Below are 13,750 nucleotides of genomic sequence, written 5' to 3' on the forward strand. Positions count from 1 at the left end.
CAATCCTCACTGCATCAGTGTGCTGTGCCTGCTGGGTTTCACGTTTTGCATATCAACAGCACCTTAAGGACACATTTTCAATTTCACAAAAGGACTGTTATTACTGTAAGTGACTTTAAGACATAAGGAGTTAGAAAACAAAAGAGCTCTAAGCCAAAAACAGCACAACTAGGATTTAAGTTAAGAACATAAGTCTGTACTTAGACCCATAAGACCTAAGACCTGTGTTTTATTTGTGACTTTCTGGATTGAAAGAGGAAACTAAGATCTACATACTTAAGAAGCACCAAATAATTCATTAGTTAAAATAATCAATTCTGCCAAAGCCACTCTTAAACCTATCTCTTATTCCTCTGTTTTGTAGTCATCATTTCTCCTACAGTTGCTGGTATCTCTTAAAGGCAGTTTTATTTTACCTACACAGGTTGATCAGAGCCAAGAACTCTGCAGTGATTAATTCAACAGTGTGTGTGAGCACTGCAGCACTACTGCCTAACACTTGCTTCAAATGACAGCATGTCCTATCCAATCAATGTGAAAACATCCTGCATAGCTACTACTTACATTTAAAGCAAGGGACACCCGGGCTGTCATTACACCTTACTACATGAGGAAAACAAATAAAATATCTTCTGATACAAGAACAAAACACAACCAAAACTTCAATGCATAGAAAATTTGACTCTGAGTCAACTGGGTCTTTTGGGGTAAGAGGTTGGGGCTATCTCTAAAACCTAATGCTTATAAGTGTGATCCAGCAGAGATGAAAACAGGCCATCTAAATACCAAGTCAAACTGCCAGAAAATGTCCTGTTTTCAACACCACCTGCCTTTTATTAAAAGACATACTCTAAAGGCGTAAAACCTAAAAGATGAGAAAGGAACTAACAGTGGTTGAGTTCTTACACTATGCAGGCTCCACCAGTCGTTTTCCATATCCATCCCTCTCAACAAGCCACTGGACAGAAGTATCACTAGTTCTGCTATTACAGAAGGGGAAACTGAGGCTTGGAAAAGCAAAGTAACTTGCTGGTCACAAAGTTACTAAGTGAACAAACCCAGGCCCACTTGGCATCAAAACCTTCAGTAATTCCATTCTATCATGTTGTGGCAGAAATAAAAAGCCTCCTTCCCATTCCACCTTGTTGCTGGAAGTGGATCCTGCAAGGAATTAAGAAACTATCAGGTTCTATTTATTCTTCTTCTCTACAAGGTGGGGAAAGTCAAGTGGGTCTGGAAGTTCTAGGTGCTATGTTTTCCAAATTTAATCACTAAGCTTCTCACAAATCCAGGTTCCTCTGTTCATAAATCTTAAAACGAAAAGTTGTAAAGCTTAAAAATTGCAAAGCTGGCCAGGCACAGTGGCTCACATCTGTAATCTCAGCACTTTGGAGGCCAAGGCATGTAGGGAGACTCCCTGAAACTATTGCTATGGAATTAAAGATGAAATGCTCCTGATTATTGTAAATACAAAATTGCACACAGGATCGTGTAAAGACAATACCAGGTTGGACTGCTAAAACGAGTCAACAGCACATGATGTGCTTCCCCCTGTAGAGAGCCTATGAATGGACGTGCAGTCAGGGAGGTTTCACATCACCAAGATTCCTATCCCAGAAAAACAGATGTTCATAGCTCTGGGAATGGAATGCGACCCTTGTGGGGAGCCTATAAACGGATGCATGGGTGGGTGCCTGTCCATATTGATAAGATAGGGCTATCAACGCCCTCATCTTGCCACGGCTCTGATAGGCCTCTTTAGGGTTAAGGCATACTCCCTTCTGAGAATTTCTGGTCTAACCAGTTGTCTAGCTTCACATCCTGTTTCCATGGATTGTTTGTAACCAGCTTTTGTTGCAATTGTTACTGCTGATTAATATCTTGCTAATCATAGGTTATGGAAAGATTGTGTTTCTGTTTTAAGGCTCTGTTAGAAATTACTGAGGCACATACTATATTGTAAATTCTTATCTCTGTATACTGTACTTCTACATAGAAATGTACTGTACTTCTACATACAAATGTTATGTTAAAGAATTACTTCATCCCCATGTGACCATTTCACCTCATAATCAAATGGCCCTAAATCCCTCACTAACCTACCCCCGCCCTCACTAAACTTAATAATAAATGCTGGTATATCCAGTGCATTGTTGGCACCGCAGGACCAGAAGGCAGTGACCCGCCCCGGACCCAGCTTTCACTATCTTGTGTGTGTTTATTATTTCTCAACCTGCCGATCTGCCTAGAAACAAAGAGAGAGCCCCGATGCATTGCGGGCTGCTGGCCAGATCCCGCAATAAAGGCAGGCAGATCACAGGAGGCCAGGAGTTCAAAACCACCCTGACCAACATAGCGAAACCCCATCTCTACTGAAAATACAAAAATTAGCTGGGCGTGGTGGCACGCACCTATAATCCCAGCTATTCAGGAGGCTGAGGCAGGAGAATCGCTTAAACCTGGGAGGCGGAGGCTGCAGTGAGCCGAGATCGCGCCACTGCACTCCAGCCTGGGTGACAGAGCAAAACTCTGCCTCCAAAAAAAGAAAGAAAGAAAGAAAAGAAAACAAAAGAAAAATCACCAGGTGCGATGGCTCACGCTTATAATCCCAGCACTTTGGGAGGCCAAGCCGAATGGATCACTTGAGGTCAAGAGTTTGAGACCAGCCTGGCTAATGTGGCAAAACCCTGTCTCTACTGAAAATACAAAAATTAGCCAGGGGTGGTAGCGCATGTCTGTAGTCCCAGCTACTTAGGTGGTTGAGGCAGGATAATCGCTTGAACCCAAGAGGCGGAGGTTTCAGTGAGCCAAGATCCTACCACTGCACTCCAGCCTAGGCAACAGAGGGAGACCCGGCCTCAAAAAAGAAAAGACAAATAGCAAAGCCGTTTGAGCAGAAGGATGGCAGGGGGGTAAAGGGGATCAATATACCCTAAAATTTGCAAGTAGTCTTTAATTACTTAAAGTTGGTGGTGAATGGGCAGTTACTTGGCCTTCTAAAGTTCACTAAGCACAGAAATGTTACATGACGCAAATGTGTCACTGGTGCCCACACTGAGCACTATACTCATTTGTATTCACCACAGCTCTATACAATGCAGAGAATGTACCTTTAACTATTAATGTATTCAAGAGGGAGTAGTCAATTGTCTTATTATGAATATAAGCCCACTTCCAACCACTGTTCATAGGCAACCCTGAAGGTTTCTGAACATTTTTATGTTAAAATAAGGTATTTTTTCCCAGCATCATTTAAAAAGTCTATTTAAGTATTAACTACCAGGGAAGAACCTCAAGGGGGAAAAAGGCAAGCAAAGCAGCTTTTATTAGGACCATGCAGTCAGGGATTTCTTTGCAGAGTTGCTTCTACTTCTTTTATATATATATATATATTTTTTTTAAGTTCTAGGGTACATGTGCACAACGTGCTGGTTTTTTACATATGTATACATGTGCCATGTTGGTGTGCTGCACCCATTAACTCATCATTTACATTAGGTGTATCTCCTAATGCTATCCCTCCCCGCTCCCCTTCTACTTCTTTTAAAATATTATACAACTATTTTTCGGCCAGGCACGGTGGCTCACACCTGTAATCCCAGCACTTTGGGAGGCCAAGGTGGGTGAATCATGAGGTCAGGAGATGGAGACCATCCTGGCTAACACGGTGAAACCCCGTCTCTACTAAAAACACAAAAAATTAGCCAGGCATGGTGGTGGGCGCCTGTAATCCCAGCTACTCGGGAGGCTGAGGCAGGAGAATGACGTGAACCCAGGAGGTGGAGCTTGCAGAGCCGAGATTGCGCCACTGCACTCCAGCCTAGGCAACAGGGTGAGACTCCGTCTCAAAAAAAAAAAAAAAAAAATTATACAACTATTTTTCAAAAGAGGTACTTAGATACTGAATCTCGACATCTTAAAGGTTGTTGGTCCTTAACTTCAGACTTCAAAAAAAAAAAAAAATACACCTCACTTCAAGAGAAATGAACCCAGTGAAAACAAAAGCATGTCCTGCAAATCACTAAACTCTCCATCCCTCCCCCACCCAATTATGTGTAGCTTAGAAACCTCCTTGTTCTGGATCTTCCCCTTCTCACCACACGACTCTTAACATAGTTTACTGAAAAACTTAACTGACTAAACTACCTCTGGAGGACTCTGAATAACTTCTATTAGCTCTTCTGAGAATAGGATATTTATCTAAGACTCCAAACTAAGGGAAACTCTCAGGCAAGATATTCAGAAACACTATTTCCAAAGAAAGTTGACTACTGTCAGAAATCAAGAGGGACTACATACAGTTATGCCATGGGTACTTCCAAATACCTCAAACACTATTGAGCAATTCTCTGTCATTAGTAAACTAATAAACAGTAATATATTACAAAGCAGTAAAATAATATGACTTTCTACATGATACTTCTACTTGTGACAAATCTCTGCCACGTGTTTTATATTCTTTATCTAATTTCACCTGCAAACCAACAGAGTATAATAGGTATTTCTGCCTCCATTTTACATATGAAGAACTGAAATTCAGAAAAGCATTTCTCTTCTGTGCTTCCTTAATGCCCTAGGAATCCATCATTACCTTTGTCAGACCACATTATAATTATAATTATCTGTTTATATGTCTGTCTCCTCCCTTACCAGAACCCTCTGAGTGCAGGGACTGTTTTTCTTATTTATCTTTGTATCCCAAGAGTCTAAAACAATGACTGGCACAAAGTATACAAACTATAAATAGCTGCCTAGTGAATGAATAAAGTGATTAATTTGCACAACATTCAAAACATGGTGGAGCTGGGATTTAAAGCCATGTCTTCTAATTGCAATGCTCGAGCTCCTTGTACTACACCATACCACCTTCCAGTAAACAAGAAATTTTAGGACAAATGACCTACACAGATCCCAATGGCAAGAGTCCGCACCCTTTATACTATCTTTGTGCACATAAAATGTTCCATTCTGTCTAATAAGTGACTTGTAACTAGTACATGATTTAAAATCTACAGTATATCTAACTTCTTTTAATGGAAACTTTTTTTTAAATATTTTCCTACTATATTTATTTATGTAGTCATTCTTTTAATGTGTAATCTTGGTCTAGTAGTTAAAACTCCAGTTTTCCCCTTTTTTAAAAATTTTTTTATTTATTTATTTTTTTTAATTTTATTATTATTATACTTTAAGTTTTAGGGTACATGTGCACAATGTGCAGGTTTGTTACATATGTATACATGTGCCATGTTGGTGTGCTGCACCCTTTTAATGGAAACTTCTAAGACTGTTTAGAGACATCCACAGATATCAGCAAACAGCAACACCAAAAAGAGGACATTCAATGTTAGAAAGGCTATTATGATTCCATCTATTTGATATATAGTAGCACAGACATGTACACCATAAATTCTAAACAGGGTTCATGCTCTTTGACCCAAACAAAGAACAGTCTCGTCTGCAGTCATGGATGGGTATGAAATCAGCCTTAACTAAGGGCTTCTTCTGTATGTTAGGATGACTATGGTAATAATATTCTATTCCCTCATTCCCATTTAGAAGATTCTGTTTCTTCCTGAGAAAACAATCCAGAGGCCATTTTGACATTATGGAGCAGGATCTGTCGTCAGTCACTCTGCAGCAGGGAGTGTCATCATCTTTCCTACCACCACTGGCATTAGGGAATCTTGGTCAATTGTGACAGATCAGGTTCCAGAGAACCAGGTAGTGTGCATGATTCATGAAGGCAGAATATTTACCCAGTTACCTGCAGCGCAGAGACCAGGGAGAGGATCTAACTTCTATTGTAAAAACTGTTTTTTAAAAATCCCAGGACGGGCACGGTGGCTCACGCCTGTAATCCCAGCACTTTGGGAGGCCTAGTGGATCACCTGAGGTCAGGAGTTTGAGAGCAGCCTGGCCATCATGGTAAAATCCCATCTCTACTAAAATACAAAAATTAGCTGGGCATGGTGGCGGGCACCTGTAATCCTAGTTACTCGGGAGGCTGAGGCATGAGAATCACTAAAACCCCGGGAGGTGGAGATTGCAGTGAGCCGAGATCGCACCACTGCACTCCAGCCTGGCAGACAAGAGCAAGACTTTGTCTTGAGGAGAAAAAAAACGAAATTCCAGAATATAAAAAGGAACCTTTCATTTTTTTTTTTTTTTGAGACGGAGTCTTGCTCTGTTGCCAGGCTGGAGTGCAGTGGCGCGATCTCGGCTCACTGCAACCTCCGACTCCCAGGTTCAAGCCATTCTCCTGCCTCAGCCTCCCAAATAGCTGAGACTACAGATGCGTACCACCACGCCCACTAATTTTTGTATTTTTAGTAGAGACATGGTTTCACCATGTTGGCCAGGATGGTCTCAATCTCTTGACCTCGTGATCCACCTGCCTCAGCCCCCCAAAGTGCTCGGATTACAGGCATGAGCCACTGCACCCGGCCAAAAAGGAACCTTTCTTAAAGTCCGCAGGATAAGAAAGTATACACCAATGTAACCAAAATCTTTATTTCTACTGAGGAATTTGGCTAACTCTCAGGTTGCTTGTGACAGCAACAGATTTTTAAGATTTAAAAATTTTTAAAGGAATTCCAGGTAAACTGTTTTGTTAGACTCAACATTAAAAATACACACTGAGGACCGGGCACGGTGGCTCATGCCTGTAATCCCACCACTTTGGGAGGCTAAGGTGGGCAGATCACTTGAGATCAGGAGTTCAATACCAGCCTGGCCAACGTGGTGAAACCCCGTCTCTACTAAAAATATAAAAATTAGCTGAGCGTGGTGTCGTGCACCTGTAATCCCAGCTACTCGGGTGGCTGAGGCAGGAGAAACACTTGGACCAGGAAGGCAGAGGTTGCAGTGAGCCGAGATCGTGCCACTGCCACTGCAGCCTGGGCAACAGAGTGAAACTCCATCCCAAAAAAAAGGAAAAAAAAAAAAAGAAAAGGAAAAATATACACACCGAGAATCTTAATCAGAAGTATGAACCTGTATCAATCAGCTTTATGGTTACTGCCAGATATGTAAAGTGAGGAAAGGTAATGATGCAAATAGATTTATTTTATCAGACAGCTATCTTGACTTTGCATTTCTGATCAAATTAGGGCTGAAAGTTATGTATACATCATAATATAAATATAGTAATTTTTTCCAAGACTGTTTTGTCTCTGTTACTTATTGGTACATAATAAAAAATGCCCTATAACTTTGGATTCAAACCCGTGTTCAAATTATATTTCTACCATTATTAGTAGTATGATTTAGAGCAAATTAAACATCCTAAGCCTCCGTTTCCCCATCTCTAATAGAAATAATAATGTATACAAAAGTACTCAAGAAATGGTAACTACTGTTATTTTTAGAAACAATGCTGAACTAATCTTAACTATAAAAATCTCTCTCTGACATAAGGGCCCCCAAAACTAAAACCCCCTGCCACCTAAATCTTTTCAGCCAATGTCAACGTTGCATCAGAGAGAGGACTGCCAACGGAAAGAAACCACTGAGAAAAAATATAGAGGAAAATATTCACCTCCTTATCTGCCATTATTATTCTGACTCCATCCAAGATATCTCTGCTACCCGGAGAGACTTCTCTTTCAAGGTCAAAAGTTTCAGAGGAACTTAGCTGTGTCTCTGTAATTTAAAAAAGTTAAAATCCCATTAATTTTCATTTTGTGTTTTCATAATTAAAAAAACAAACATGCCTATTTTCACCTAAAGTTTAGGATATGACAATACTGTGGTGGCAATATATTAATAGATCTAGTTTGTTTCTTCTTAAAGCTTTACTGAGGCATAATTTACAAATAACAGAATTCATACATTTTCAGTATACAGTTTAATGTGTTTTGACAAATGTATACCATTTATATACTACCATTTATACCATGTAACCTCTACGATAATCAAGATATAAAACATTTCCAACACCCCAAGAAGTTCTCTGTACCCCTCTGCAGTCAATCTCCTACCTCTTTGGTCACTGCAATGAACTCTTTATAATGACCAGTTTACTTTATGTTCCTATAATTTTGTCTGTCATATAAATAGAATCACATGTCTTTTGTGTCCAGCTTCTTTTACTTAGTATAATGTGTCTGAGATGGACCCATGTCGTCACATAATATCAATAGTTCATACTTTTTGCTGCTGAGTAGCATTCCATTGTATAGATATATCACAATTTGTTTATTCATTGACCAACTGATCAACAGGCTTATTTCCACTGTAATTCTAGTTTTAAAGTATACTGATTTGACAGAAAACAAGAACCTGCCAATGTTAGTGCTGAGGTTAAAGAGATGATTAGCAAAAACAGAAATTGGGACCAGAAATAGAATATACATTCTAGACAAAGATATGCCTTTCTTTAATATATTCTTTAAGCAGCATCTATTAATTCAACAAATAATTGAACATCAAGTCCCAGGCATTATACTCGCTATCAGTAATATGAAAATCTAAGACGGGGTCCCTTGTAGTCTAGTTCAGGGGCCAGAAAACTAGATACAGCTCATGGGCCAAATCCTGTCAGCCGCCTATTTTTCTAAGTAAGGTTTTATTGGAACACAGCCATGCTCATTCATCTATGTACTGTCTATGGCTGTTTTTGCACTAAAATGGCAGAACCAAATAGTCTCAACAGACTATATGGCCCACAGGGCCTAAAATATTTCCTATCTAGTCTTTTATTTTTAAAAAGTTTGGCTGGGCACAGTCACTCATGCCTGCAATCCCAATGCTTTGGGAAGACAAGGCGGGAGGATCACTTGAGGTCAGGAGTTCAAGGTTGTAATGAGCTATGATCACACCACTGCACTCCAGCCTGAGTTACAGAGTGAGACCCTGTCTCACACACACAAAAAAAAGTTTGCCAACTTCTGCTGTAGACACATATCACTTAATATAACAACAACAAAAAAATAGTAATTATCTTTCAAAACCACCAATGTATCTGGAAAAGAAACATTACAGACTGAATGTTTGTGTACCTCCCAAACTTCGTATGTTGAAATCCCAACCCCTAATGTGATAATATTAGGAAATGTGACCTTTGGAAGGTAATTAGGTCATGAACATAGGGCCTTCCCTCAAAAGAATGGGATTAGTGCCCTTTTATAAGGGACCCCAGAGAGCTCTCTCACCCTCTTTCCACCATGTAAGGACACAGCGGGAAGTTGTCTGGCTCTCACCAGACACTGAATCTGCCAACTCCTTGATCTTGGACTCTCCAGCCCCCAAAACTGTGAGAAATAAATTTATGTTGCTTATAACCCACTCAGTCTAGAGCATTTTGTTACAGAAACCCAAACTAAAACCAGAAATTTATTTCAGAATGCAAATCCAGTAAGTTCTCTGTTATCTGACACTATACCTGTTGTACCTCTAATTAGCACTTTGCTTCACAAAACAATAAATGGCCAATGTCAGGCAAATAGGGCATCTGCAAGTTTCTAATGTATCTTCTGAATCATTAAGAAAGGATTAAATACATTTCTAGAATTAACTATATTTTAATACATCACAAATTTTTTTGAAAACTGGACACACACACACACACACACACCTTATTGGAAAAAGGCTTACAGCACATAAACTTCAAAATCCTGTCAACTTTCCCTAAAGGTATTTTCAAAAAGATATTCAGCATATTTAAAAGTAAGAACCATTCACTGCTTAGATTACTGCAATAATAAAAAGTCTTCAATTATGCTTTCTGTGAATGGCTGAAATGTCCAACTAAGAGGGCATTAGCTTCTCAGAAATAAGCAATGCTGGAAGCATGCAAAATGTAGGCATAAGGCTATAATCCTGCTTCTTCAACTAAGTGAGTAACACTAAAAAGATATTGTAATCTTAAATATTAGACTCCTGAACTGTCAGAAATATGAAACAAAAGTAAACAGGTAACAGACTACTACACTAAATATGTGTTTCACCCATTTGGAACAAATTTTTTCAGATAATTTATATATTATAACTTCTAAATTATATATTTAAAAAGAAACCCAGGAGTTTGGCTTCATGGTGAAGTAGTTATACTTTCTTAGCAAAAGGAACATTAATGTAATGAATACCTTTTGCAATCTCATTTAGAAGTGGTTTATGTCAGCAAACAGTTGGACTTAATTAGCAGGCTAATGACAGCAAGTCATGATCATAAAAGCTATCTAACCTCAGTATGAAGGGCCTGCTTTTCCCTCTCATTAACTAGGCCTTTCAAGATCAATATATTTGCAGGTTCCTCCTGCAAGATCCCATGGTGATGTCACACGCCATCATCCTAAACAGACTGAGTGATTTCCTTCTAGGAAGTCAGTAGTCCCAGACAGAGGGGGAAAGCTTTCTTTTCACAAAGGTAGCACAGTATTCTTGAGTGCTCCTGCCAAAATCTGAGCACTCGGTAGTGTAGTCTCTTAGTGGGTATTGTTAGGCAGTAATCCAAACACATTTCAAATGAATTAAGGAGCCACTTTCAATAAAAACCAACATAGGCTGAGCACGATGGTTCATGCCTAATCCCCAGCACTTTAGGAAGCCAAAGCGGGAGGATTACTTGAGCTCAGGAGTTTAAGGTCAGCCTGAGAAACACACCAAGACCTCGTCTCTACTAAAAAATAATAATAATAATAATTTTTAAAATTAGTTAGGTGTGGTGGCACATGCCTGTAGTCCTAGCTACTCGGGAGGCTGAGGAGTGAGGATCATTTGAGCCAAGGAGTTCAAGGTTACAGTCAGCGAGCCATGACTGCGCCACTGCACTCCAGCCTGGGCAAAACTCTGTCTCAAAAAAAAAAAAGAAAAGAAAAAAGCCAACATAGTTCAATTTTTAAAATAAATAAAGACCTTTATGATAGACTGCCAGATGTTTAAAAATATTTATAGGTCTTTCCTAGATTACATGCAAACTAAGTTTGAGTCTCTGTGGAAAAACATTGAAGGAAACCAAAATAAGAAAACTATGATTATCTCTAATCCTTATAGGCTATACAAGACCTGAGGGAAAACCAGATGTGACTTAGGGCAACATCTGTATACTTGCTGTTCAAAGTTAAACATCAGTAGGAAGTCCCTCAATCTCACAGGAATGAGGCTAATGATCTTTTCAGAAAAGCCAGAAAGGAAAATATAGTCTAAAACAAATTCCTTAGAAAGTAGTGGTTCATATCACAAAATAATGCTTCATATTATACAATGATTCAGGAGTTTCTTAGATGGTAAGTATCTTAGTTCATTTTACATTATTTTGTATATCTAAATCTATCCACGTGCAACTCTGAATGAGCATCTCTTCTGCCTAAAACAAAGTACCTATCTTTTAATTTTTACAATTAACAAAAAGCAAACTAAAGCACTTAACGAGGTTAAGCATCTTAGTAATCTAAGATTAAAAATAATGACAGAACATGCACAAAACTCAATTTCTGAACCTCCTATGCAGTAAGACCCCAACAAATGGCAATATAAAAACTAACTACTAAAAGGCTGTGAAGTCCAGGCACAGTGGCTCACATCTGTAATCCTAGCACTTTGGGAGGCCAAGGAGGGAGAACTTAAGCCCCGAAGTTCAAGGCTGCAGTGAGCTATGATTGCACCACCGCACTCCAGGCTGGCTGACAAAATAATTTAAAACAATTTAATTTAAAATAATTTAAACAAATTAAATAACAAAAGGCTCTGAATGTACAGTTAAGCAAACGCTATTCCTGATGCTTTGCTGCCATCTCTGATGAGGCCTGTAAACAATCAAGAAGACAAAAAAGTCATGTTAATTTCAAAACTAAATTACCCCTAAGGAGAGAAAAGATTGAGAATAAAAGCCAATGGCCATTAAAAACACCTATATGTGTATACGTATACGAGTGTTGAGACATGTACATACACGTATCAATTACATACAAACCTCCAGAGAGTAGGTTTGAAGAGTCAGAGGAAAATTAATAGGCATGAAAAGGTAAATAGGTATCAGAAATTCAGTAAAATCACAGTGGGGTACTTACCAGGACAAACAGTGATTTCTTCTGTAGAACTCTCTGGCATAAGGACTAAGCTTCCCTTACTGGTCAAAGCAGCAACACTGAAAGAGAACCAAATCCCAAATGAATTCCCAGTAAAATAAATCAGAACATAGAGCCAAAAGCAATGGTGAGTCACTCACAAAGCCACAGGTAATCACAGATACTTGCTGCCTAATACCACAAAAGCACAACAGGAAAGCAAGGAATCAGTACTGAAAACTCTAGGCCAGAAATATGGAAAATAAATATGCTTACAACTTCAGTTCCAGTGAAATCACTGAATGAAAACAAATTCCCTTTTGGAGTTTTCACAAAGGAAGGTTGAAGGGTAAGAACTGTCTGTGAATATCAGAGAAGGCAAAAACTCCACTCCAATATAAGGATGTCAAAGGTGTTTTATAGCCTCCATCTCAGCCTTCTGAAGGCTAGAGATTTGTAAACTGACAAGAGAAGACACAGAGAGTCTTCTGACAACACACTTTCTCCTCCTTTTGCAGTTAAATCTCCTCTTTATCTCAAGATGTTGCTTTCCATGCAACAAAAATAAAAAACAATTCCAAACTGCCCTACAGCAAAAATCTGCCCACATAAATTGAATCTCTTTTCTAACAAAAACTTAATTATGAATGGCTTCCTTCATCCAACCTTCTGGTTTTCCCTGACTGCTCATGGAGTGCAATCTCTTCCTGACATAGGAACACATGGCTGATCTGAGCATCTGAGCTAGCCCCCTCATGCTTCACAGGGCTTTACGATTAGTTTGATCAAGTATGCAAGAGGATGCTTGAAAACAAAAATCCTCACATCAACCAAGAACCACAGAGAAGACAGAATAGCTACAACTGAACTCATGATAAATAACTAAATCCTGATAGAAAACCACAAGTGATTTCTCTCTAAATAAAACATCTCATAGCATTTGTTATAAACCCCAGCCAGACAGAGTTTACTCTGCATGTAACATTAGTGCTCTATTCAAAGGGTCCATCACAAAACAATTTTCTGACATTTATAAAATGGGCTAATCAATTTGAAGTCAAACCACATTGCCTGCGATTCCAACTCTCTCCTGGTGACAAAGTGTATAATCATTTATTAAAACCTACATCTGCTCTGCACAAGGCTCACCACAATAAAGCAGAGAGGCCTACAGGGAGTAAAGGCATACTCTGTTAAAACCACTTCCAAAACTGTCTTAACAGCAGGAAAATCAAACCAAAGCCATATTCTTTAGCCCAGGAAGGAATACCAAGTACTATCAACCAGAAGCCTAAGAAAGACCACCACCTTGACTACAGCAAATGGCAAGTGGGCTTCAACTCTCATATGGGAGAACAGTCATGCAGTTCAAAATTAAGCTCTTGAGAAAGTCTCAAAACTCAACTACTAGATAAAAAGGGCAAGTGGAAAGTAACTGGAAGCATGATCCAGTTAATAGTGCAGTTTATAATTAATCAACTGCTATCTATTATTAAAGTAAGAAGACTTAGAAGGTAAGCCCATCAATCAATCAGCAAGAACAATGGAGGAGGTAATGCAAATACCATCCTTTACAGGAGATAGGAGGCACAAACGGATTAAAAGTGGCACAGGACAGACAGTGAGAGTGATACAGGTCCTGTGTGGCCTGAATAATACGAAGACTTTGAAGAGGATGTTAAGTCTCAAGAGTAAATTTAAAAGATGTATAAGGTTTAGATATACAGATAAAATAAGCATAA

General features: G+C 39.1%; 1 protein-coding gene across 20 annotated transcripts in view; it reads right to left on the bottom strand.

Annotated features, from left to right (window-relative positions):
- Window positions 1-13,750, bottom strand: part of UIMC1 (ubiquitin interaction motif containing 1) — a 117,886-nt gene that overhangs the window by 39,584 nt on the left and 64,552 nt on the right. For all 20 annotated transcript variants that reach the window (XR_010156804.1, NM_001280463.1, XM_063810163.1 and 17 more), the window contains 2 exon segments: window positions 12,012-12,088; window positions 7,541-7,644 (listed from right to left, as the gene is read on the bottom strand). Coding sequence is in view for 19 of the 20 variants with exons in the window: in NM_001280463.1 (NP_001267392.1) it covers window positions 7,541-7,644; window positions 12,012-12,088 (181 nt within the window). In the remaining variant the exon portion in view is untranslated.

The sequence above is a fragment of the Pan troglodytes genome, chromosome 4 (assembly GCF_028858775.2).
Source record: "Pan troglodytes isolate AG18354 chromosome 4, NHGRI_mPanTro3-v2.0_pri, whole genome shotgun sequence".
Lineage (NCBI taxonomy): Eukaryota > Metazoa > Chordata > Mammalia > Primates > Hominidae > Pan > Pan troglodytes.